Below are 27,604 nucleotides of genomic sequence, written 5' to 3'. Positions count from 1 at the left end.
GGTTAATTCCACCACCTTCACAAGCGGACCAGCCATGACCAACTGGTGATATCAACAGTGGGTTAGCAACATGGCTGTCGCACCAAATATTGGTTTGATACTTGGCCCGTAGGATGTGCTGCTTGAATGCATCCTCGGTTGGGGGAAGTATAGATGCTGGCTTGTCTGTGGTCGTGGCCAAATGGAAACGTAGATCATTCAATGAATCCAAGTCTTTGCCTTTTTTGCCATACATCAGAAGCACAAATTTCCATGACAATGAAACACAAGTGTCTATATCAGCCTCATGAAATACTTTCATATCTGACAATGCTTGAGCATTCTTCATCAGTGTAGAATAAGCTGTTCACTTCCCAATTCTGTTGAAAAAACATGTGGTGTCACACCCAGTGATAGCGTGTATGGCAGGGAGATACTCACAGACAGTCAGTCCTAACTGAGTAACTATCTCATGGACTGGAATGTATCTCTCCTTTCCAGAATGCCCAGTGTACATGTATACATTGTCAGTCAGCTGTTTTCTACTAGAATAGTAGATCAACAGTTCCAGGACATCCGTGTCATCACAGCGAACATTGACCCTTGAATGGTCACGTGAGAGACTGATGGCATAGAGGATTATCCTTGTATCCGCTTCCTCCTGTGTACTCTGAAGAGAGTCAATGGATGAAACTCCGAGTGGTTGCACTTCTTTCACCAGCTTGCCATCACTGAAACCACTGGCCAGAATAATTGATTTCTCGTTTGGTAATTGTTCGTAATTGTCCAATATATGTTGAGAGATGAAGTTTGCTTGGCTGGACTTGTTGCCTCCACTTTTCAGAAACTGGTGGTAGTTTGGAATCTGTCTGCCTCCTTGAATCTGCTATGTTAGTACCATGTTGTTGGAACCCTCCGCTGCCTTACGGATTATTTGATTGATGTCTCGACATCATAGCGATCAAAGATTACTGTATTGCTACTGATATCCAATGAAGGATTCTTGAAAAGTCTTAATAGTCGTTTCTGAACTATTGTAGCTAAATCTTGGAATGTTGTGAAATGATTTTCATCCAAACTCTAAATCATAGCCATCTCATCAATTATGTATGCGGATGATGTGGGTTCAGGTATTGCCTAGATTTGTGGCAGCTCTGCTAGAACGTCCGCACAATTTGCCTCAAGCTTCTTGGTAAAGTCAGCTTTTGCAGTTTTCCTCATCGACCCATCTTCATGGAAGAGTGTTAGTGGCACGGCGGCCAGTTCGTAACAAAGTACCTTCTTCAAATCGACATTACGACTCTGTGAGACAGCCAATAGCCGCCTGAACAACACCTCAGTATCAATGATCAGCTTCCGGTCCTTGTCATTGGTGAGTGCCTTCTTCATATCTGAAAATGTCAACACAGTTTCTTTCTTCAAGGGGTCCCAGAAACTCTTAGAATGTTCGGTCCTAATTCTTTCTTTGACGAAGTCCTCATAGGCTGCTTTTCCTTTTTGTGGAATACACTTCAGAGAATTCTCAACTTCTTGAGATGCCATTTGACTGGTGGTGATGTTTAGAAGCGATTCTGGTACCTCATCTAGAATAAACGGATTTTGATACTGGCTGACAATGTATTCTTTCATGTTCTTCGGATCGTTTTTGTCCTTGTTCATCCGTGCATTTCCAAGCTCCTCATGAAGGTTTGCTTTTGAACCAGATTGGCAAAGGTCTTTGAAAGGCTCCGAGTATTCCTCAGTGACATGTCGTGTCATCAGCCAGCGCAGAAGTGCCCCTTTACGAAGGGTGAAGCTCATGATGCCTCCTCGACTCTTCGCTTCTTGATTTATAGTTTGTTCCAGGGCTTGGTCAGTCAACACGCAATTAAATGTTCTATGTGGGGGTCTTAGCACAAGAAATCCACCTTGCATCATGTATTCATACATTCTTGGCTGAGTTTGTTCCAACTGCTTCATCTCTGCAATATACGCTGGAGTGTAGCGAGCATAGATAATACGTCCTTCAGAACATAGTTTCATTATTCCTCTGATCTTGGACTATGAGAACATCTTTGGTTTTCTTTTTAAGATCCTACCTGTTCAATAGGCCTAATTTGACCAATACAATGAGTGATGATCCTCTTCTTGAGGTCAGTGTCTTGAAGTTGAGAAGAAGATTTGACATGTTTGAGCCATGCATGACAGAGGCACAGGTGCTATGATGCCAAAAACAAAAGATCAGCAGCGGCAATGCCACCTATGGTGTCTTGGTTTAACTAATAATATCATCATCTATCTATAATTCCAGCAATGTGTGTGTGTGTGTGTGTGTGTGTGTGTGTGTGTGTGTGTGTGTGTGTGTGTGTGTGTGTGTGTGTGTGTCTGTGACCGCTGTTTCTCGACAACCGCTGGTCTGATCTAATTGAAACTTGCCAGCTATATTGCTGGGGACCTGAGGATGTGCCTTTTCAAGGTTTGATATTAATCGGACAAGTGCTTCCCAAGTTATGGCCATTTATTTACCAACCAATGACAGGAACCGTTGCTGCGGCCATTTTTTATCAACCAATGACAGGAAGCGTTGCTGCATAGCCGTGGTCGATGGGGAAGAGAAACTCAGCCGCATTCGCCATTACGGGTTTTTTTCTCTTCTCTTCTCTTCTCTTCTCTTCTCTTCTCTTCTCTTCTCTTCGTGTTTTTCCTTGCGAAAAGGCAAAATACGTTGGTGCTAATTGAATAATTGGCCATTAAAAGCCCTGGACGAGGAAAGTATTCTTGCCCTGGGCGAGGAAACAAAGAAGCACTGTTTCCTCAGCGATGTTGTTTATGAAGAGGTGCTAACGAGATAAAGGTGTTTATGAAGAGGTGCTAACAAGATAAAGGTGTGTACAATGTACATGGAGACGATTTTAATTATTATTTATTTATTGAAGAAAAATTGTTCCAAAAATAATTTATCAAAAAAAGTGCACAACTTTTTTTTGTTTCCAATTGTCAAAACGCTGTGGCCTTTGGAAGTGTTAAGGTATTCAGCTCTACTGGACATGCTTGCCAACGAAATACATCTCAATTTGGTGGTAAAAACGATTCACAACGACGGGTTTCCTTACTCATTGCTTTGCAGTCTGCATTCAACCCCTTCATTTGTCATCTCATTGACCTCATTTCATCTATCTATAATTCCAGCAATGTGTGTGTGTGTGTGTGTGTGTGTGTGTGTGTGTGTGTGTGTGTGTGTGTGTGTGTGTGTGTCTGTGACCGCTGTTTCCCGACAACCACTGGTCCGATCTAATTGAAACTTGCCAGCTATATTGCTGGGGACCTGAGGATGTGCCTTTTCAAGATTTGATATTAATCGGACAAGTGATTCCCAAGTTATGGCCATTTATTTACCAACCAATGACAGGACATGTGCTGTGTAGGCGTGGCCGATGCGCCATTTAGTTATCAATCACAGGACACGTTGCTGCGTGGGCGTGACTGCATAGGCCGGTGCATGGCTGGCCGACGATGACGTCATGTGCCGTGCTCGTTACGATGGGGATCGATCGGTGCCTTAGTTACCTTGGGGTAGGAGTGCCAATGGTAAATGGCAGCGAATGTCATGGCAAGCAAAGACAGGGAGGTAAACTTGATTTTTAATTAACTCTGTGTGTAAGTATCACAGCAGTTGTTACTTCAATGCAAGCGATAATTCGTGGAATGATGTGAACATTCCGTACGGGCACGCACTACTTTTGGATAGTGATGACTTACTGTATTCTAATAATTTCTCGATTTCTTATCCGCATTTATAGATAAACACAATGCCCCAATCCAGTCGTTGTTTATGAGAGCGAAGGAATGGCCTGTGTGTTTGTTTGAAAGTTTTTTTGTTGCATGTACGGCCACGCACATATGGGCACACGAGAGCGAAGGAACGGCCTGTGTGGTTGTTGTTTCTGGCGCGCGGTTTGAAAGATTTTTATTTTTTGTGTATGTACGGCCACGCACGTATGGGCACGCACATATGGCCATGCACGTACGGCCATGCACGTACGACCATGCACGTACAGACACACACGTATGGCCACGCACTTACGGCCACGCGAGAGCGAAGGAACGGCCTGTGTGGTTGTTTCTTGCAAGCGGTTTCAAAGTATATATATATATATATATATATATATATATATATATATATATATATATATATATATATATATATATATATATATATATATATATATATATTTGTTTTTTTCTTTTTTGCACGTACAGACACGTACGTACGGGCACGTGAAAGTGAAGGAACGGCTTGTGTGGTTGTTGTTTCTGGCACGCGGTTTGAGTTTTTTTTTTGCGCGCGGGGGGGGGGGGGGAGAGGGTTTGCACATACGGCCACGCATCTACAGGTATGCACTTGTGGGAGAAAATTCCAACAGTCATTATCATTATTAATTGTATTTATTTACAGTACATATGCTACATGTGGGGGTATTTTTGGGTTCCTCTTTATCCCCTGCTCATGACAAACTACACAGAATATCTCAAAACATATGAAATACCATCGAAAATTACAATGTAATGAGTTTGGTCCGAAATAGTTTAAAAAATGCCAAATTAGTGGTATTCCGGAGGGTCTTTTACCCCTTGGCAGCATAAAAGTCCATGAAATACCTTGTATAATATCAATTTCTAATAGTAACCCTGATATTTTCCATAGTTTTCCATGATAACTTCATTTTTGCATAAAAGATGCCGATTTTAGAAAAATGAGAATTTTCACTCGAACTGTGCACATGTCAGAGAAAGGGTTAATTTACCTGGTTGTGAACATTCTGTCATAGTTTAACTGACATATTCTTTCATGAGACACTCTGCCTGATGAAAATAATCAAATTTGGCACTTTTAAAACATATATTGGGCATTTAATTAGAGAAAACGTACAAGTTTTTGCTAAAATTGTGCAAAAACTGCCAAAATTGGGGGTATTTTGTGGGTCCTTAACCACCTCAGGAGCATAAAACCCCCTGAAATATCTTAAAACATGTCCAATACATAGAATAGCCTGAAATAATCAACCATTATACATGTATTGTATGCTTATTGAAGTAAATAATGAATTATTGAAAATGGCCATTTTTTTCTTTTGTTCCCGCACTCAAGTGGTTAATTCACCATGTTGTGCAGAATTTCAACAACCACAACCTCAGTTTTCGAAAACGAGGCATCAATACGGTTCAAATAAGAACGGTTTCAGCTTGTTATACCACCGGTAGGGGTCGACTCATTTTTCTCGGTCTTGGCCACTACACTATAACAAGGGGAGCAGGAGACAAGAAGGCTGGGAGAGGGAAGCACAAAACAGTGGGGAACAGAGACATTAGGAGATCTGTGGAAGGGAGAGGGATGGGGTGGGGTACATGGGGTAAACAAGATGGATGCTACTGGGACTTTCAGGATTGAAAACAGGGAATTTGAAGGACGTGGGTTTAGAGTGGATTAGTGGGGGTAGAAAAGATCATGCTTTTGGATGGGGGAAAATGGTGGTGAACAGCTGTTTTGAAGACCTGGAGAGAAGAGTGGGATTGAAGAGTGTGTGGGAGTTTGTTCCAGAGGCAGGAAAAAAGAGCAATGAAAGAGTGAAGGTGAGCAGTGATTCTTGATTTTGGTGGTTTTACCAGTAGGGGGTAAAATTATTGATGCAAAATAAGTCTGAGCCGGCTCCGAGGTACAGCTCGGACATTAGCAGAAAAGAATAGGAAGAAAAATAACCGAATGGTGGTTTAGTTCTCCAAGAGGTCTACGAAACTGAGGAGCCATTAAAAATTGGGAGCACTAATTGCAGAAACAAATCCTACAACAGGTATAAGCCTTCCCTGATCCTATAAGGGAGGCTTAAACAGATGCACTCATAGTGCTGCCTAAGCAGTCTCCTTGGCTATAGGGCACAATCCTAGACAGGACACCACTCCAACACAGGATACCAGCAAGCTGGCACTCATTTCGCCGACCTCGGAAGGATGAATGATAGGCAGAGTCAACCCCACCTGGAACTAATTCAACAGCCAAGTGAGATTTGAACGCAGGATCGATCGGATCACAAGCCCACCACCCTAACCATTAAGCCAACACCAAGCATGTGCATTGTATGAGCATACATAATAAATGTAAGCTTTATATATTTGATGATGTGGATTGTGAAAGAGATTTATATTCAAGAGCTCTCAGTTAGAATGATATTCAAGCCAAAAGACAAACTAAAAGTGTTGCTTGCTCATAATTAACTTAATCAAACAATTTTGACCAAAAAAATGACAAGTCATTTGCAGTGTGACCCATCCTCATTTTCAAAAACTAGTACGTGCCCGTACGAGCGTGGCCAAACGTGCAAAAAATAGAAATAAAAAAACTAAAATAAAAAACTTTCAAACCGCGAGCCAGAAACAACAACCACACAGGCCGATTCTTCGCTCTCGCATGCCCGTACGTGCGTGGCCGTACGTGCAAACCAAAAAAAAAACAAAAAAAAACCTTCAAACCACGAGCCAGAAACAACAACCACACAGGCTGTTCCTTCGCTTTCGCATGCCCACACTTGCGTGGCCGTACATGCGTGCCCGTACGTGCGTAGCCCGGAAGTACGCATATCGCAGTTACGATTATTCGCTATTTAGTTTTAATGGCCAATTATTCAATTAGCGCCAACGCATTTTGCCTTTTCGCAATGTCATCGCAAGGAAAAACACAAAGAGAAAAGAAGAGGGGAAAAAAAAACGTGCGTGCAAAAAAAACAACAACTTTCAAACAACCACACAGCCGTTCTTTCGCTTTCGTAAACGACTGGACACACACACACACACACACACACACACACACACACACACACACACACACACACACACACACACACACACACACACACACACACACACACACACACACACACACACATTGCTGGATTTATAGATAGATGTACAGTTAACTACTTTCTTTCCAGTGTGATGCCATTTTCTGTGGGGGGGGGGGGAGTACCAAAACAGCAACAAAAAACATCTAAAGGTACCAAAAAAACACCTGTTGTTTAAATTTTGTCTCCTACTTGCTTATTTTTGATCGTAAGTTATCGCGTGTTTAAAATTTACTTCCTGGTTCGGAGCACACCAGCTCACTCTGATGTTACTGAAATTTATGCACCGTCTAATATGAAAACGATCATAACTTGGGGCATTGTGTTTATCTATAAATGCGCATAAGAAATCGAGAAATTATTAGAATACACGAAGTCATCACTCACCGGAAGTCCGTACGTTGTAACCCGTAATGGGGAACGTGGCTGAGGTTTTCTTCCCCATCAGCCACGCCTACGCAGCAACGTGTCCTGTCATTGGTTGGTAAATAAATGGCCATAACTTGGGAAGCACTTGTCCGATTAATATCAAACCTTGAAAAGGCACATCCTCAGGTCCCCAGCAATATAGCTGGCAAGTTTCAATTAGATCGGACCACTGGTTGTCGAGAAACAGCGGTCACACACACACACACACACACACACACACACACACACACACACACACACACACACACACACACACACACACACACACACACACACACACACACACACACACACACACACTTTGAGACCTGGGGCGGGAGTATTCAAAACCAACAGGTCGTCCATGCAGTGACCTTTGCACCCCACGGTACAGCTCCGAATCTGATTCGTTCATGCTACAGTCCCCTCAACAGGGGTGAAAGATGGGGGACCTGAGGGAGGGTTGGGAGAGAGAGATGGAGTGGAGAGAGAGGGAGGAGGGGAGAGTGGGAGGGTTGGAGGGAGGGATAGGGGTGGGAGAGAGGAGGTATGGTTGGGAGGGAGAGGGATGAGGGATTCCGGCAGATGTGATGCCCAGTTTATCGTCTGACCAAGAGAGGACACACACAGTGATGAATCACCCAGCCTGTGAAACACCAGGAGGACAGTTTAAAGCTGGGTTGGGATTCAAATTCAGGCGACACAGTGTGAGCATGTATACCTCTCAGCTTTCCTGCCATGGTGTGGTGATTCCTTACTTCCGAACTGAAATTTTTTTTTTCTCGTTGTGATCATATAATTTATTTGGCCTTCCTACCTCCAGTGTAGAACCACAGTATCACAAATGAAAGTTGGAGAACGTGCCAAGTGGCTTTATCCCACAATGCACAGAACATTTGAAGAAACTTTTAAAGAGAAACGTTTAATTTTAATTTGTTATTATCTATGCCAAAGTGATGAGTTGTTTTACGTCGTCAAAAACGGGAAACGTCGTAGAAAATAAAATTTCACATTTTCAGCGAGGCAGCCACCACCTGTTGCACCATAGAGCAAAACGTGGCCAACGCAGGTGAATAGCCCTGAACTTTGTTCAAGTTGATCTATATCCAGTATTCAGTGACAGTGCGAATATTGTAGAGCACTGGTTTAAGCACTCCAATGAAACGATTGACAAGAAACGGCTCCCTTGGCATGCAATTGGCAATCACCGTCCATCATATGAAATATACACCTCCTGGAGGTGAACACTTTTTGGACTGCGTGTAACTTCGATTCTGGAGCTTACATTTTGTAATTCTCCTTAGTTTAAGAGATACTCGTGGTGATCACATGTGCGGAAATGAAATATAGCAACAAACGCTGACATCTCAGGGCATTTCTAAGCATTGCAATGTACCCAGCAATTTGTAGCTATGATGAACAGGCATTTGATAATATGAGTGAGGAAAGTGGGAAAAAAACTTTGTAGTTAAGAAATCGTTGTGGCCTTTTCCAAGTCATAGCATGGTTGAGCAGGCCAAAAAACATGGCGGCTTCAGACACCAGCGAGGTGAACCAGGAAACGCCTTCAGACCCCAGAGAGTGAGGTGGCCCAGGTCTGATGAAGGACATAATTAAATAAGGCCGTTAATTATCTTCAAAAGTGGTGTTTTAGTGAACCCAAACACCCAATTTTCACTCTTGAACTTCTTTGGAATTTTCTTCATATGCATGCAAAGTTTCAGGCTGTAAGGTTTTATGTTTTTGGAGTTAAGGAGGAGACACCTGATATGCCTATTTACTTTAAGCAAGCAAGGATATGTTCCTTCCTTCTCCATAGATACACAAGAAAATGTGAAATTTCCAAATCATCAAACTCATCTTATAAAAAGGGGTGTTTAAATTAACCCAAACACCCAATTTTCACTCTTGCACTTCCTTCGAGTTTTCTTAGGATGCATGCAAAGTTTCAGGCTGCTCAGATTTATCGTTTTGGAGTTATGGAGGACACACACACACACGCATGCACGCACGCACACACACACACACACACACACACACACACACACACACACACACACACACACACACACACACACACACACACACACACACACACACACATTGGCATTTATTAGAATAGACTAGCTATAACACTTCCCTCCACCCATGAAGGAATGGTATCATGGATCATTTAATATTGCCTTTCACATACATCACAACAAAGGCTTAGGCACTATAGAGTGATGTTAAAAAAAAAAAAAAAATCCAACTTTTATTTAACAAAATTATTCAAAAGTTGTTTTTACCTTAAACAATCACTTTACTCAAACATGAACCTCTGAAAGTTTGACAAGGATCCATTCAACCATCTCTGAGAAAAATGATGTCAGACACACAGCCAAATGGCTCTTATAATGTGCATGAGCAAAGGTACCTGGCATTGCCAGGCAATGCCTGGTCCCTCCAAACTCCAACCCCGTCCCCTCCTTCCTCCCAACCTACACCCCTCCCTCCAGACTTCAACCCCTTCCCCTCCAACCTCCTCCCTCCGGGCTCCCACCCCTTCTTCTCCCTCCTCTTCCCACCCCCTATCTCCGGACTCCAACCCCATCCCTTCCCCTCCTCCCAATGCACACCCCGCCTTCCAGATTCCCACCAACAACCCTTTCCTCTGGACTCCCACCCCTTTCCCTCCATCATCTGAACCACCCCCTCCATCCAGTCTCACACTCCATCCCTTCCCGTCCCTCTACCCACCTCCTCTCACCCCATCCCTTCCCCTCCCTCATCCCACCCATTCCCCTGCCCTCGTGTGTTTATGAGTTATGAATTGAGAGAAAATGACTGTTCAAAACCCCAATTAAGGTGTATCTTGGTAAAAAAAAAATGTGATCCTATAGAGTTTTGTCACGGTTAACCACTTGAGCTGAGACTAGTAGCATAAACTAACAATGTCTCATTTGCTTTTTATAGAAGATAATATCACTCCAAGCTCCTAATGAAATGAAATAACATCTGAAATGAAAGCAGATCACACAAAAAGAGGAAGCAATGCAATCTCGTGTAAAAATAAATAAATCACACCAGATGACACTGAGGTAATTGCACCAGATGACACTGTCCCCAATGAGCGACCATTGTAACCGAGGCACCATGGCCTGTTCCAAGTTCCGCAGTGATTCTGTAGGTACAGTAGTTCCACGTGGATAAAGTACACCAACAGGAGAACCACGAAGGCTTACCTTTAAATATAGTTCTTTGAATATGGAATTTTAGTGAAAAAGTAGCGAAATTCAATTCCCACATAGAGCACACAAAATGTCAGTTTCTGCCTTGCCAGCTCGAGTTTGAAACACGAGGTTTTATTTGATGTTGGAAGGTTTTTCTAAAAAAAATAGGTATATATTAATGCGTTTTTATTAATATTTTATAGGTATATATTAATACATATAAAACGAAAGCAGATCACACAAAAAGGTGACAAAAAGGAATCTCGTGAAAACAAACAAACTGCGTACGTAATACCTCTCATTTTGCCAGAAAAAAGGACCCCTGTCGACGGTGTCATCATGGCTTGCAAAAGCTGCTTGAAGAGAGTGGCAATCCTACTGGTTAATTATTTTATAAGAACAATAGAAGAATTTTTATTCAGCCCGACAGTCCAAAAAAACAATATATTAAATAATACTGTCAAATAAATGACAAAAAAGAACAACAATACAAACGACAATTTTACACACGGCTAACATGTCAATCAGTCATCGAGTCAAGGGAATGGCTTGGCCAATTTCTAGCTTTGGCAGTTCCCCTTAAAAATTGAGAAAAATTTAGAATCTTTATTCTATTTCTAAAACCAGGAACTGTATTAACTTCAAATATATTAGAGGGCAATGCATTGCAAATACGAACAATTCTAATAAATAAAAACATTTTCTGAACATCTTTATTAACTCTAATACATCTCAAAACATAAGCATGATTCTTTCTTCGACCAGATATTTGGGAAAATAAAAAAAAAAAAACTCTAAAATAGGTAATGCAATCAACCCAAAAAAACATCCTATATTAATATACCAAAACACATCCTATATACAAATACAAGCTTTCTAACCATTCGTTTATGTTTTAACGATTCCAAATACAAAAGTTCAAATCTTTCTTCATACAATAACCCAAATAATCGTGGGATTCTATGTGTAAATGATCTTTGAACTTTTTCAATACCATCAATGTCTCCAATTTGATACAGTTTCCAAACTTCAGTTGCATATTCAAGTTTAGAATGAACAGAAGTTTTATACATATCCAATGAAAACTTTCTTTCTCAACACAAGAATAATTTATAAAGCAGTGAAGACATAATATAAGCTTTTTGTGCCAATTGTCTACAATGTAATCCAAACTTCAAATCATCCAAAATCACAACACCTAAATCACGAACACTTCTAACTGACAGAATAGAAATATTTTCAACTTCATAGTTAGTTCTAAAATTACCATTTCCAACATGAAGAACAAAACATTAAAACAGCAATCTTTAATTGCACAGTCTCTGCCCAGCTTATCACATAACCAAGGTCCTCCACTAACTTATTATATTTCAAGTTTACCTAGGAACTGATATGTAAATTTTAGCATCATCTGCATCAAGTTTGAAAGAAGCAGATTTAACAAAAGTTATCATATTATTTATAAAGATCAAAAAATGAATTGGGACAAACACACTCCCTTGTGGGACCCCACGAGTCACCATCTGATTTTGAGACAAACAGCTTTCTTCTTCTTCCTCTTTCGGCTTGCTCCCGTTAGGGGTCGCCACAGCGGATCAACCGTCTCCATTTCGCTCTATCCTCCACATCTTCCATTGACACTCCAACCACCCGCATGTCCGCCCTCACCGTATCCATGAATCTCTTCTTTGGCCTTCCTTTTCTCCTCCTGCCTGGCAGCTCCATCTTCAACATCCTTCTCCCGATATACTCCGCTTCCCTCCTGTGCACATGTCCAAACCATCTCAATCTCGCCTCTCTCACTTTGTCTCCAAACCGTCCTACCTGCGCTGTCCCTCTAATATACTCATTTCTTATCCTATCCATCCTCGTCACTCCCAACGAGAATCGCAGCATCTTTAACTCTGCCACATCCAGCTCCACTTCCTGTCTTTTTGTTAGTGCCACTGCCTCCAAACCATACAACATAGCTGGTCTCACTACCGTCTTATATACTTTCCCCTTCACTCTTGCAGCTACCCTTCTGTCACAAATCACTCCTGCAACTCTTCTCCACCCACTCCATCCTGCCTGCACTCTCTTTTTCACTTCTCTCCCACACTCTCCGTTACTTTGGACAGTTGATCCCAGGTATTTAAACCAATCCACCTTCCCCACCTCAACTCCTTGCAACCGCACCATACCACCACCCTCCCTCTCATTTACGCACATGTACTCCGTCTTACTCCGACTGACGATCATTCCCCTTGTATCCAGTGCGTACCTCCACCTCTCGAGACTTGCCTCAGCCTGCTCCCTACTCTCCCTACAGATCATGATGTCATCCGCGAACATCATAGTCCATGGGGACTCCAGTCTGATCTCGTCCGTCAACCTGTCCATCACCATTGCAAACAGGAAAGGGCTCAGAGTCGATCCTTGGTGCAATCCCACTTTTACCTTAAACCGGTCCGTCATTCCTACCGCACACCTCACCGCTGTCACACTGTCCTCATACAAAAAGCCCACCTTGAGTCCCATTTGAGGTTTGCAAAAAACCACTCCAGAGATTCTGAAGCCATGTGGAAAAAAGTTTTGGGGTCTGACGAAACCAAAATGGAACTTTTTGGCCTAAATGCAAAACATTATGTTTGGCACAAACCCAACACAGTACATCACTCAAAGAACACCATCGCTACTGTGAAGCATGGTGGTAGCATCATGTTATGGGGATGTTTCTCATCAACAGGGACTTTGGCACTTCTCAGGATATAAGGGAAAATGGATGGAGCAAAATACAGAAAAATCCTAAAGAAAAACCTGCTGCCCTCTGCAAGAAAGCTGAATTTGGGATGGAAGTTCACCTTTCAGCATGACAATGACCGGAAGCACACAGCCAAAGCTACACTGGAATGGCCAACTACACCAACACAAGGAACAAAAAGGTAAATGTCCTTGAGTGGCCCAGTTAGAGCCCTGACCTCAATCCAATCTAAAATCTGTGGCATGACTTGAAGATTGCTGTCCATCAATGCTCCCCATTCAACTTGACTGAGCTTGGACAGTTTTGTGCAGAAAAATGGGCAAATATTGCCCAATCAAGGTGTGTAAAGTTGGTAGAGATCTATCTCAGCAGACTCACAGCTGTAATTGCTGTCAAAGGTACTTCCACCAAGTATTAACTCAGGGGGGGTGGACAATTATCCAACCAAGATATTCTAGTTTTGTATTTTTAATAAATTTTCTGAAATTTGTAGAATTTGTTTTTCACTTAGAAGTTATGGGTTGTGGTGTGTAAAAGGTGGAAAAAATTTGATTTAATGCAATTTAATTCCAGGCTATAAGGCAACAAAAGCTGAAATTTTGAAAGGGGGGGGTGTCGGCTTTCTCTAGGCACTGTGTATATGTTGATAATTATCATACGTCTGGCAACAATGGCTGTCAGACTGTGCGTAATATTTCAACAATAACCACACCTGTTTTTATAAGTGGTTCTCTGTTGTCGCTGCTATTAGGCTGAATGTCATTTTACACAGTTCACCACACCAATTTATGTGTGATTAGCCCTCGGGCAATTGGGTTTCTGTGGCACTGCCCCCACCAGGTTGGTTGATAGGCCTTGTCCTGCCCACCCCTCGTTTCCCTTCATATTCCAATGCACAATGAAGCAGTTATGCTTACTTTTTGTGGAATCCTTTCAAGTTTTGAAAAATTTGAGTTGTCATGGACCTTCCCACTATGAAATGCAGGAGATTCGTGTTTAAACCAAGTCCTTAGGAGATTAAACCAATTTTGAGTTAGGTTATCTGAAAAGAAGAATAAGAAGAATGACAATGGTGCTGGTTTTGAATTGGTGTTTTTTTTTTTTTAGCTCAGCGATGCTGTCCAAAAGTTTAATGAGTGGTATCGGATGTGAAATCCTCCACAGACGACTGGTAGGTATTTTAAAGGTTGATACGTTTTACCTTAATAGTCTAACGACTTTCTGATAGATGTGCCTATATTGAAAAAAATATTCCTTCTTCATTTGATTAATTGAAGTGTAACTTTCTATACCCAGCCAGTGTGTGTATTTGTAATATATAAGGAATAAAGTTTGTTTGGGTGTTCATTTGTTTGTTTATGCATTCGGACCATACAAGAGCCAGTGCAACTGAACTTTGCATGGCCTCCTCTTTCATCCAGAGGAAGGTCGAGGGTTATGTTTGGATAAAAAGTTGACCCCAGATAAAACCAGATAATTGGCCTTCATGCCTCGATCGGGCATTGTGCTAATACACTGCCTGCGTCCCCCCTCCCCCCTCCCGGAAGTGATCGAGTTATATGTATCGTGAAGATCGTATGTTGGGATTTGGAGTAATTTGGCACCAACACAAATTTAACAAGAAAAAGAGCAATCAGTGTTTGTGGACCTTCGCAAGGACTTGATTTGAGTGGTGTTTGTGTAGTTTTGTGTGGTTAATTTGTGTGGTGTTTGTGTACTGGTGTGTTACGTAATTAAGAATAGACACAACTAGAACTGCCACTTTATACCTGCTGGCAGTGGTGACCAGGTACCACGACATCCCGCTTTGATGTAACCCCACTTTGATTGGACACTTGTCCCTGACCCATGATGTTTATTATTATTCAATTGAATTCAGAATGGGATTAAAATAAATTAAATTCAAATCAAATAGAAGACTAAATCGGTGCAGTGCTACATTGGAGTCATCAGAAGGAACTCTGCCAAGCAAAAAGCAAAGATGGAGTGAGTCATCAGGAGGAAACTGGTTGGATTTGGGTTTCAGCTGCTACTCCTCCACCCTCAAACCCATCCAGTTGCAGCCAAGTGAGCCTCATTCAAAAAAAAAAAAAAAATAAGAATCCAGATTTAAAAAAAAAAATTTTTTTGGCTGCTCAACCATGTGGCCGATCAGGTTGAAATTGAAAAATATATATTCCTCATCCTGACTCAATCATAATTTTGAAGTTTCACGTTGATTGATGAGGCGGTTCAAGAGAATTTTTGTTTTGTTTTAAAGATTTTCACGCCATCCAATATTGCTACCATGACTTGTCAATTACTTGTGGATACCATGGTATACCAAAGGCTTGGGGAATATGTATGTAAAGTTTCCCCTCGATCTGTCCAGCCATTCTGGAGAAGAAGATTTTTAATGCATTTTAGGGTAAATCCAATATGGTTGCCAAACCATGTGACCTATGACATCCATGAGGAACAAAACGTTCATAGATGTGAACGTTTTGTTTCTCATGGATAGGCAGCCATAGCTGTAAAGTTTTTTTATTTATTTTTTTTTTTATTTATTTTTTTTTTTTTCCTCGATATGTTCATCCGTTTCTGATGATTTTTGAAGGTTTTATTATTTTTATTTTTAAACAACATGGCTGCTGAACCACATGACTGATGACGTCATCTTTTTTCTGTAGACCAATTTATTCCTTGATGACCCACAAAAATTTTCATACTGATTGGATGTAGTGTGAAACGTATGCACTATGCAATTACGATGTCATAACGAAGGCACTGATGACGTCATAAAAATCACACTTATTCCACATAAGGAGTACTTGCAATTTGCCAAGTTTCAATTTTTTCCTTGATGCGATTTCAGAGATACAGAGGTCCTTTTTTTCAACATGGGTGCCACACCACGTGACCTATGACATCATAATTATCATTAAAACATTCTACATGAGTAGTCGCACCAATGGTGAAAAATTCGTCTCAATCTGACAGGCGGTTTAAGAGAAAGACACTAAAGTTCTGTGCAGACAAACAAACATACAGACCCAAATGCAACACCGTCTTCTCTGGTGAGGGTAACTACAAAAGCACTCATAATATAAAGGGCATCGTCTCGCCTTGCTGTTTATTCTGAACAAAAATTCCATCACTAACTGAATACGCCACTATTATGGCCCACTGCTATTATGGCCCATACACCCATATCATGCATGCACCCTATTATGTCACGTAGTTACTTGGCATGGGTTATGAACATTATAAATTAAATTTTTCACTCACATCTGGTCAAAGATCAGACATAAGAAGTTTCATATTTTTCAGATAAATATTTCAACTCAACCAATTATGGCTGGAATACCAATTGCATCATCATTATCATCCTATCTTCCCCATGGGGAGTTGATGACATATTCCTACTTTGAATTTTTTTCGTTGAGTGGTTTTGGAGAAAATGATGTCCAATTTTTTCCTTTAATCCAATGAGGCTGCCCTACCATGTGACTGATGATGTCAGTGTTAGCAGTAAAATATTCTCCATGGGGAGTCCCTCTTATGTTGAAAGTTTTGCATCAATATATATGTACACACACACACACACACACACACACACACACACACACACACACACACACACACACACACACACACACACACACACACACACACACACACACACACACACACACACACACACACACACACACACACACACACACACACACACACACACACACACACATACTGTATAGCCTTGTTGTAGACATCTGTTTTACGTTATCAAAAACTTAAGGTGATGTCTTTCAAAAGAGAAGTCAGACTGGTTATGCTGATTTGTTTGGTTCTTGACCTTACTTTGTGAGAATAGATTATTTACATCGTTTGCTGCCCCCCAGTATGATTAAATTGTATGATTAAATGTATGATTGATTAAATGTATGAATGTATGATTAAATTTATTTCACTTGACCTTTGGTGCAGCTTGTTTGCTTGATCTCAGTGGCACATTTCCTTGTTCGTCGCACGCCAGGACTTTATGAGCGACCCCTAAAATGAAAAACAGTAGTTGCGTCAATATAAGTCATTCAAATGTCCTTGTATCAGACCCGATAAAAATAACCCAGGGCAGGCAATACCATGCTTCAGAACTCACTGATGCTCTTAAGCCTAAAGCCATGAGGGCCAGAGGTCTTGTGGTCAGAGTCGTTTTCTTTGTTGTGCTTTTGTTGTTTCTAATGAAGTTTGTTCACGTGCGTGCTTGGTGCACGATCCCCCTTTATCTCACTGTAAGCGTGTATAACCACACAATATTTAACTTCCTGTAATCCACAAACTCGTTATCTGGACTTTGTGGGCCTTACAGCTGCAACTCTAATCATTTGTTTTATAAGGGTTGAGTTTACACATTGACTCAAACATTTTGTTTAATAGACGAATTTTACACGCGGAGAGTTTTGTTATGTGCTGAGTCTGATTTCATGATCTTTCTGAAAGGAAGCCACGAGGTTGACCTCACATTCATGTTTTTGTTTCATTATTTGTTTTTTGGCTTGTGTTCTTCTTTGTTTGGTATGAATTAAGATGTCACACGATCCTGAATCAAAAAATTAATATTACAGAAGTATTTCATCCCAGAGATTAATGCACCAATTTCACACTAAAGTTGCCTAATTGTAATGAAAGTTACAACCACGTTTGATTGACACATCTATACTATATCTAATATATAAAGCTTTTTCTAACCACTGACTGACTGACTGATATTAAAGATCGGCACCTTCCGGGTGACGTAGAAAGCTGAAATTTTTTGTGTTGATGGACATCGAAGCTGGTACACTGGAAGAAAAATCACCGAGTCATTGTACAACATCCATAAATGAAAATATAAATAAATGAAAAAAGAAAAAAATGCAGGTGAGCGACCCGAGACATTGGGGAAGCACGGTAATTTTGTGTGCTGACAAACATCGAAGTCAATACATCAGGAAAAATCACAGAACCATTGGAAAACATCCATAAATGAAAAGATAACTAAATGAAAAATCAAATGCAGTTGAGCGGCCGAGACAATGGGGAAGCACGGTTCTTATGCTTACAAAATGTGTAAGCACACCCCGCTAGTATATACGATAGGTAACACACACTATATGATGTAGTTATGTTACTCTCCTTAAATAACGAAAATAGACATTACAGAGAGGTTTTGAAGGCATGGTTTTGACATTTAGTCATAATACCTTCACATATAGGTTTGCTTGTATTTGCATCTGCTGTCGTATAAGTGACGTCACAATGACTGCGGAAAGAACAAAGTGCATAACATCATCTCGGAAGAACATTTATACGTTCTCTCTCTATATATACTGTATATCACTTTCTTTCTATTTTTATCTCCCTCTCTCTCCATGTCTCTTTCTCTCACCCCCTCATGGTCATTTGCTTATCGGGTGTGGTATCATGGCACCTGCCTGTGTGTGCATGCTGTAGCTCTGTGCTTGTGTTGTTCTCCTTCCTCCCCCATCACCTTCTTTCCATCCTACCTATGTCCAGAGAGAGAGAGAGAGAGAGAGAGAGAGAGAGAGAGAGAGAGAGAGAGAGAGAGAGAGAGAGAGAGAGAGAGAGAGAGAGAGAGAGAGAGAGAGAGAGAGAGAGGGAGGAGCGCTTTTCGCATTGATGAGAACACGCCAATTTGGCATGGTTATACCGCTCTCACAGGACTGTGTAAGCCTTATTCGCCTATTATGCACTTTCTAAATAATTATTATTATTCCTATTCAGTTTTCTTTAAGGTGTGCCCTTCTACCTGGTATTGGTGGAAAGGTGACAAATCGCCGTTATGGTGAATGTTCACCCACGCGAATGAAGTGTTTGGGAACTTAACACGGAATCATGCCTCTGTATGTGCTCCACCTGAAGGGGTTCTTATGGAGGAAATTGAGGTTACCATTGTGGCCATTATTGGTGATGAAAATGTTTGTGCCATGTTGTAGAATGTAGATGAACCAAAAGTTTGTTGTTTTCGTGTCAGACGAAAAGTTAGTTCACAACGTCATTAGCACTGGTCTAACCACAAAAAGTGGTCATTTCATAATGGCATTCTGTATGGATACACCAACGGTCAAAATAATAATCTCGAATCGTACCAAAATACACAATTTAATGGCTGTCTGTCTTTTTGACCGCAATACATTCGGTTGTAACTTATCCAATCTCAACCAAACTTGATGACAGGATTACTAAGGGTCACACGATGGAGGTTGTCGTGACTTTGTTTGCCCCCTTCCCTAAGGGGGGTTTTCCACCTTCGGTGAAATCCGTGTTAAGGTGTAGGGACAGCTTACACTGCTGCTTTTCCAAGGCTGCTTCTAATAATAAAAGTACCAACACCACCAATTATAATATTAATAGCATAATATTTATGTTATTACAAAACGATATTAATACTAATAATATCCCCCTCCTCCCCAAGGATTTTTCGCCCTTGGACAAACGCCATGTTGACGATGTATAAATAGCTTATTGTGGTGTATTGTGGAGCACCCCTACCGGAAGTAACAATATTATAAACCAAAAACACCGAGGATTACCTTATTTAAACAGTCACTGCTGCTGTTTAACACTAAACTAAAAGGGAGGAAACCCGACTGTCTTGAGCATTTGATTACATGCTTATCACATCCCCCACAAATAAATGGACCGGAGCCTTGATATACTGTAATCTACATACCCCAGAGAGGATAATAACATGACCCTTCCTGCCACTACCATGGGAAGCCAGTGCACTAGTTTATAACAAATGACAATTATGTCTTTTTTTTCTCTCGACATGAAACAATTGTTTCTCGAATCTCTGTGATTGCCTTCAGGTCGCGTGCACCACGTAATGAGTTTCAGGAGACAGTTATATATATGGTCCTCCCAGATCGTGGGAATGATATGGGCTTGAATATCTTTTTTTTTAAGTAACTCGAAACTATCACGAGTATCTCATGTACACAAGGCTGGATTAGGCAAAGGCCAGTTGAGCCATGGCCTAGTGTTGAGGGAATGTTACCTGGCTTCTTCATTGAGATGTAATGATGTTGTTGTTTCCTATGCAGCCTATGGCTGCTGGTTGCGTAATTTCTGGAAGCTCGGCTGTGCCGCTGATGCAGTGCCCCTGTTACCAGTAAGCTGGCACACGTTTAGCTGATCTCTGAAGACTGACAGGCTGAGTCAACTCACCTGGTGTTATTTAAATGGAAAAACAGGGGCTCAAACGCAAGACCCTAAGATCTTAAGTCAGCTATCTTAACTGCTAAGCCAACACCAGGTTTTCCCCTCGAGCCGGATTCACATGTACAGCACGGACAGCTCCTGGCAGGCTGTGTCTTCATCTGGAGCAAGCTGTGTCCTGCCGAGGATCGAAGCCTCACTATTGTCATCGGTGGATGCTAGCAGGGAAACAGGTGGGGGGGAGGGATTTCCATGTATGGCCTGCTGCTGGGACGAGGGCACCATTTTGTGGTCATGGCTACTTCCTCTTTATTCATGCATGCTTCACAGGCCACCTGCCATCTTTTCGTTTTGTCTCCCATCATTGACATCCTGGTTTGCAAGTGTTACCTCGCATCCACTGCTTCATTTCACACCAACTTCTGTACTATTCTTAGAATTTGATTGCTAAGTTACAGCGACGTTAAAAATGAATCCTTGGCCGCACTATTCTCCATCGGATTCTGGTGTTCAACATCAATTTTCCCCAAAGCTTATTGCTATGATCGTAAACAAAGTTGAATATAGGTTCTGGTGTTTCAACCCTCTCTATTCCTCTCGTTACTTAGAATTTGATTGAAGAGTTTGAGTTGCAATAAACGTCTCCAACTCATAGAGGAGTTTGAGCTGGGTCACGGAAGGCTAAACACAGGCCACACGTCCAAGCCATACCAATGATTGCGTCTTCCTGAAGAAGCTCTGCCAGCAAAGTGTGGGCAGTTACCTTTAGTAATTTAGTGGTAGTTCCTATCACTCCATCAAAACTACCCTTTGCTGTGACACTCCATTCATTTTGTGCAATGCACACTCTGCTTGTAATAAAGTAGATGATCTTTCAATTGTTATCCTCAACTGGAACACCGCTGTTTGCGCCATTACGTAAAATATCACTATTATCCATCTCAACCCAATGAAGTAACGGTTCCTACAAACTTGGAAGTAATGTGGATCAAACTCCATCCCACACAACTGCCAAGATATCTACTCCACATTTATTTTGTGCATTCATCGACTTCCAAAAATCGGACAACCTGATAGAAATGCAATTGACAGCACACCTTGTCTACTATTGACCTCTGATCAACTTGAAGTATTGTGATGCAGGTTTCATTTTACTTGGAAATTTTAATCAGCTGAACATAGCTCCTCTGCTGTCTGATAAGCACTATCATCAAGTGGTTGATAAAACCAACTTGAGGAAGGAAAATGTTGGATAAGATTATTATGAACATCAATGACATATGGAAATGTGCAAATTGCCTTACTCATAGGTTTGTCTGATCATAACACTATACTTTGGTTCCCAATATTGCCGCAAACCAGAAAGTTTTTGAAGTTTTTTTTTTTTGAGGCTTTCTGGTTTGCGGCAATATTGGGAACCAAAGCATAGTTGTTCCTCACGTAATTCGATGTTATTATAACTGGCCTATGCCGGATAGTGCCATTCTCGCTTTTGGCAAATGGATTTGCAATCATGGCTGGATAGAAGTAATAAGCAGCAATGCTGATGCCAATGCACAATGTGAATGTTTCAACCAAACTTTCTATTCTGCTATTGAAACATATTTTCCAATTAATAAAGTGAAGTTACATTCATGTGACAAAGTATGGATGACCCCTGAAATTAAGTCATTAATCCACAAACGGCATAGCATTTCACCATGTAGATATTCAGAATTGGAAAAGACTAAGAAGCAAGGTCAATGCAAGTATAGTAAAAGCAAAAAGCAGAGTATTCACGCGTGGCCAGTGTCTGAAGCATAGCAACCTCTCAGCGTGGTACCTTGAAATCCGTGTTTTAACCGGAAACCAAGGGGATCACGCACCAATATCTGTCACTGGAATAGACATAGAGGATGATTTGGCAATTGTGAATGCTTCTAATTATTATTATTTTATTTCTGTTTCTTCTGGTCTAGATCCTCTTGATTTTATTTTGCTCTGGGCTTACCTTTCAGCTCAAAAACCGCATCTAACTGCAAACCCATGGGAAGTACAAAAAGCATTGGCAATGACGTGCCAACAAATTCTGGTGGGCCTGACGCATTATGCACAAATTCTCTGTTGAGCTAGTAACACTTCTAACTGAAAATAATTAACTCCTCTTTTCAACAGGGAAAGATCCCAGATGAGTGGAAATATGCCATCATTGTCCTGATACCCAAACCAAATCCTCCCTCTTGGGAAAAGTTCAGACCAATTTTCCTTACGGATCATTTTGTCAAGACCACTGAAACATTCATTGCAAGATGGATTCTACATGATATTACTCTGAACCTTGATCCGCATCATTTTGGGAACCGCAAATTGCTTTCCACTTCACACTGCCTCATCAACATGTTACATCCTATATCCGTTTATGCGGAAAAAGACCAAATCATTTTTTCTCTGTCATTTGACTGATTTTACAAAGGCTTTCGATTGAATCGATCACACAATTGCGATCGCAAAGCTCATTGCTATTATTCCTTGGATCTATGTCCATCTATTATTCCTTGGATCTACGGTTTCTCGTTCTCCCGCCAGCAGTCATATGTTACCAAGTTACTCGCTCTGGTCGGGCATCGCTCAATGCAGGAGTTCCTCAAGGAACATGCTTGGAACCCATCATTTTGTTTTTAGTGATGATCAATGATGCACTACCTTCTGATGAACGGTATACATTTAAATATGTTGATGATTTAACTTCGGTCCAATGTCATCAATCGCATCAGCTTTCAAATATACAATTAGTAGCTCATAACCTTGTTAAATGGTCTCAATTCAATAATATGAGATGAAACCCTGCAAAATTTGTCAAATGGATATTTCATTTTGTGAGATCCTTCAAATGAGCCAATTGTGCGGATCAGAAACCATCAGCTCCATAATGTATGCATGGCGAAAGTTTTAGGTGTTTATATTCAAAATGATTGAAAGTGGGAAGCTCATGTGAAGGATATCAAAGAATGTGCAAACAGTAAGCTTCACATGTTCCATAATTTGAAACATCGTGGTTTACTGCTCCAAGACTTGCTTACTATTTTCAAAAACAATATTCGGTCTCTTACCGAATATGCAGCACCTGTCTCGAGCGAAGCACATTAAAAAAAAACATGTTGAAAGAGTTCAAAAAACGTGTCTCATATCAGTATTTGCTCCCTGGTTTGGAAGAATGCAGAAAATCACTTTGCATTGCATTCATGGAAAAAAAGAAAACTTTTAAAATTACAAATGAATATTTGTAAATGTTTTCCCATTAATATCTCCACAAGGATCCTCAGGTGGAATGCCAATATCCCAGAATTTTGTTGTTAATCCACCATTTGAAGAACAGTGCTTGACCTTGCTGAGTTCATATTTTAAATGAAAAGGGGATTCCATGTTATCAGAATTGTGCTCGCTGAAGTAACTCGATGTGTTATTATTGCTATATTCTCAAGAAATTTGTATTTGAGATCAAAAGATGATTTTGAAGTGAGAGTACCGAAGGTCAGCTTTTATTTATTGGTATTTCTATTCATACATGTTTTACGATTGTAGAACAACAGAACTTTTTATGTTCAGTTCCCCCATTTTCGGTAAGCATAAATATTGTAACAAATGTCTGACATGTGTTTCTTGTTGCTCAGGTGTTTCTTGCTACATTGATTGTTCACATCTAAAAGAGCTGTGGATGTCTAGTCTTGGTTTTAGCCTTTGCTTTTGTCTTGGGAGTCAGTTGGCATAAACCAACATGGAGACCAGAGAACTGTCTATACAAGAAAATCAAGCAATTTTGAAGCTGAAAGAACTGAATAATTCAATTATAACCACAGCACAAAAATTGGGGATATCAAATACAACAATTTGGAATATCTTGGAAATAAAGAAATCTCCATTGCACTTGGCAATGGAGAATGGCCTGGTCGGCCAAGGCCAATAACTGCAGTTGATGACAGAAATATCATCAGAGCTGTCAAGCAAAACCCTCAAACAACTGTCAGTGAGATCACCAACAACTTCCAGAGTACAGGGGTGAAATTATGACAATCTAACGTTCTCAGAAGACTTCCACAGCAGAATTACAAAGGCTACACCGCAAGATGCAAACCTCTTATCAGCACCAAAAATAGAAAGGCCAGATTAGAATTTCCCAATAATTACAGAGGTGAGTTAGTAGAGTTCTGGAACAAAGTTTAATGGACAGGTGAGACCAAGATAATCCTTTACCAAAGTGATGGAAAGTGTGGAGAAAGGAAGGAACGAGGAACTACCTATGATTCAAAGCATACCACCTCATATGTGAAGCATAGTGGAGGTAGTGTCATAGCTTGGGCTTGCATGGCTGCCTCTGGAACTGGCTCACTCATCTCTATTGATGATGTAACTAATGATGGCAGCAACAGAATTAATTCAGAAGTGTACAGAAATATTTTGTCTGCCTATGTACAAGAAATGCCTACAAACTCATTGGGCGACACTTCACAATGCAGCAAGACAATGACCCAGAACAAACCCACCCAAGAAATTCATCTTTTGTTCTCAAATCAATTTTTTTTTCTGTATATGGCAATAATAACAAATTTGACTTCATTGTTACAATACTTATGGATGGAGGGCACTGTATGTTGTTGTTGTTTGTCTTTCGGCTGCTCCCGTTCGGGGTCGCCACAGCGGATCATCCGTTATGATCCGCGTACTGATTTGGCATAGGTTTTACACCGGATGCCCTTCCTGACGCAACCCTGGTTGCCTCTTACGACACAGGGATAAGGATTGGGTTTTGCTATGATTCCGGGCTGCCCTACACCCTCTCATAGCGCGGCCCAGCGCAGAGCTGCCGTCCTCAAGCAATCCTCCAACCCAAGCCTCCGAGTAGCCGGATTACAGGCACACGCCACAACGCCCGGTTGATGGAGGGCACTGTATGAATGTATGTATGTATGTATGTATGTATATATGTATATATGTATATGTATATATATATATATGTATATATATATGTATATATATATATATGTATATATATATATATATATATATATATATATATATATATATATATATATATATATAAATATGTATATCTCCGAATCTTTGGTTATCTGCGAAAGTGTCCAGCCAGTGGTTATGTCTGAATAGACCCTCCCCTTATGCTTCCTTCCCTTGCCCTCCCCTCATGCTGCCTTCCCTTGCCCTCTGCTCATGCTGCCTTCCCTTGCCCTCCCCTCATGCAGCCTTCCCTTGCTCTCCGCTCATGCTGCCTTCCCTTGCCCTCCCCTCATGCTGTCCTCCCTTCCCCTCCCTTCACACTTCCTTCCCCCATCCCTCCTCGCCCCCACCCCTCCTCTATCTCCATACCTCCTCATTCCTCCACCCCTCTCTCTCTCTCTCCCCCACCCCTCTTTTTCTCCCCCCTCGCATAGTTGACTCATGAGTGAAGCGACGGGTTGTATTTGCAAGTATATAATAATCCACTTGTTCGTGTGTCTGTAGCAATCCTTCCTCACTGATTGGTTGGACAGCTGTAAATTCCACTCACAAAGTCTGTAAGTTTGAAGCATATTTAAGATAGATGCTTCAAAAATAATATAATTAATTTATGATCATTGATTAACACAAATTTATTAACACAATTAGGCTACTTGTAATCACTTATTGAACAAGAAAAAGAGCAATCAGAGATTGCAGACCATCGCCAGGACTTGTTTTGTTTGGTGTATTTTGTGTGTTGTTTGTGTACTGGTGTGTTACGTCATTAATAAGAGACATAACTAGAACTGCCATTTTTAACTGCTGGCGATGATGACCGAGTAGCAAGATGGTCCGCTTTGATGCAACCCGTCTTTGATCGGACACCTGACCCTGACCCTTGACGTTAATTATTACTCAATCAAATTTAGAATGGGATTAAAGTAAATTCAATTCAAAGCAAATGGGAGACTAAATCGGCACAATACTACATTGGAGTAATCAGAAGGAACCCAAACAAGCAAAAAGCAAAGATGAAGTCATCAGGAGGAACCTGGATAGGATTCACATTTCAACTGCTTGTCCTCCACCCTCAAACCCATCTGGGCACAGCCAAGTGAGCCTTATTCAAAAAATAAGTAAATAAATAAGAACCCAGATCAAAAAAATAAAATAATTCTGGGTACTAGACAATGTGACAAATCAGGTTGAAATTTAAAACATATATTCCCCACCATTGCTAGATCATAATTGTGAAGTTTCACACCGATTGGTTAAGCAATTCAAGAGAAAGAATTTGTTAAAAGATTTTCGCTCAATCCAATATGGCTGCCACACCATGTGACATCGATTATTCATGAAATACTCTGGTATCCCCAAGGCTTGGGGAACAGTTGTGTGAAGTTTCCCCTCGATCTGTCTCAACGTTCTGGAGAAGAAGATTGTTATGGGTTTTCGGGAAAATCCAATTTGGCTGCCAAACCATGTGACCTATGACATCATATAATATTCTTGTTGACAATTCTGATATCCTCCTGATTTTCAAAATTTAGGTTTATAAATTTAAATATTATAAGTTATATTATAACTTGTAACTTATAAGATTAATGTAAAGATAGATCTGAGGAGAAAATGCACAAAGAGGAGGAAGATGGGGTTTTCTCAGCTCATGTCGGTAAGATTCTTCCATGATAATTCTGACAATTGATTGACAGTGATTTCAAAATTAAAATGTATAAAATTAATTTTATAAATTATAACAATGTAATTTATAAGCTATATTGTAAGTTTATAACTTTTAAGATTAAAAAAAAATAGATAGAAGGAGAATTCGCTCGCGAAGAGGAAGACGAGGAGGCTCAGGAGCATCCAGAATGAAAAAAGAGCGGTTTGCGAGTGTCTCGTTTGGCGTGAACGTTCTGAGAGACCACTTACAGAGGAGTGAGACACATTAAAACTTGGACTGGCGATTGGGAAAGCAGATGAGCACACTCGAAACTGACAAAAAAATTTTTTGTGAATACCAAACCATTTCTGCTGGTACTCATTGAAGAACCTAATTTTTAAAATTGTGTGAACCCCTGCATATATGATTATAGTGTGCGTGCAATCGGGTTAGTCCGTTACTTTTCTCATCATGAACCCCTGGCTTCTGAAATTATACAGGCAACGCAGATTCAAATGTTTATCCATTGTGTACAAATGCCCTTGCAATTCAT

The 27,604-nt window shown here is 40.8% G+C and overlaps 1 protein-coding gene and 1 long non-coding RNA gene across 2 annotated transcripts in view; one reads left to right on the top strand and one right to left on the bottom strand.

The window, feature by feature from the left end:
• The window catches only part of LOC147022743 (uncharacterized), a 684,736-nt gene that overhangs the window by 520,301 nt on the left and 136,831 nt on the right, over positions 1-27,604 (top strand). The window contains exons 8-9 of the mRNA XM_085887534.1: positions 13,200-13,395; positions 14,322-14,385. Of these exons, the coding sequence (XP_085743660.1) occupies positions 13,232-13,395; positions 14,322-14,385 (228 nt within the window). The 5' untranslated portion in view covers positions 13,200-13,231. The remainder of the gene's footprint in view (positions 1-13,199; positions 13,396-14,321; positions 14,386-27,604) is intronic.
• LOC147022747 (uncharacterized) lies at positions 10,037-17,246 on the bottom strand. The gene is made up of 3 exons (XR_015059895.1): positions 17,170-17,246; positions 10,767-10,824; positions 10,037-10,422 (listed from the first exon to the last, which is right to left on the bottom strand). It is a non-coding gene; the product is annotated as an uncharacterized LOC147022747 (long non-coding RNA).

This window comes from Eptatretus burgeri, chromosome 7 (assembly GCF_056783735.1).
Source record: "Eptatretus burgeri isolate ZD-2024b chromosome 7, Ebu_testis_v1, whole genome shotgun sequence".
In the NCBI taxonomy this organism is placed as follows: Eukaryota; Metazoa; Chordata; class Myxini; order Myxiniformes; family Myxinidae; genus Eptatretus; species Eptatretus burgeri.
The sequence above is the reverse complement of the archived record's forward strand: the minus strand, read 5'-3'. Positions and strand labels throughout refer to the sequence as shown.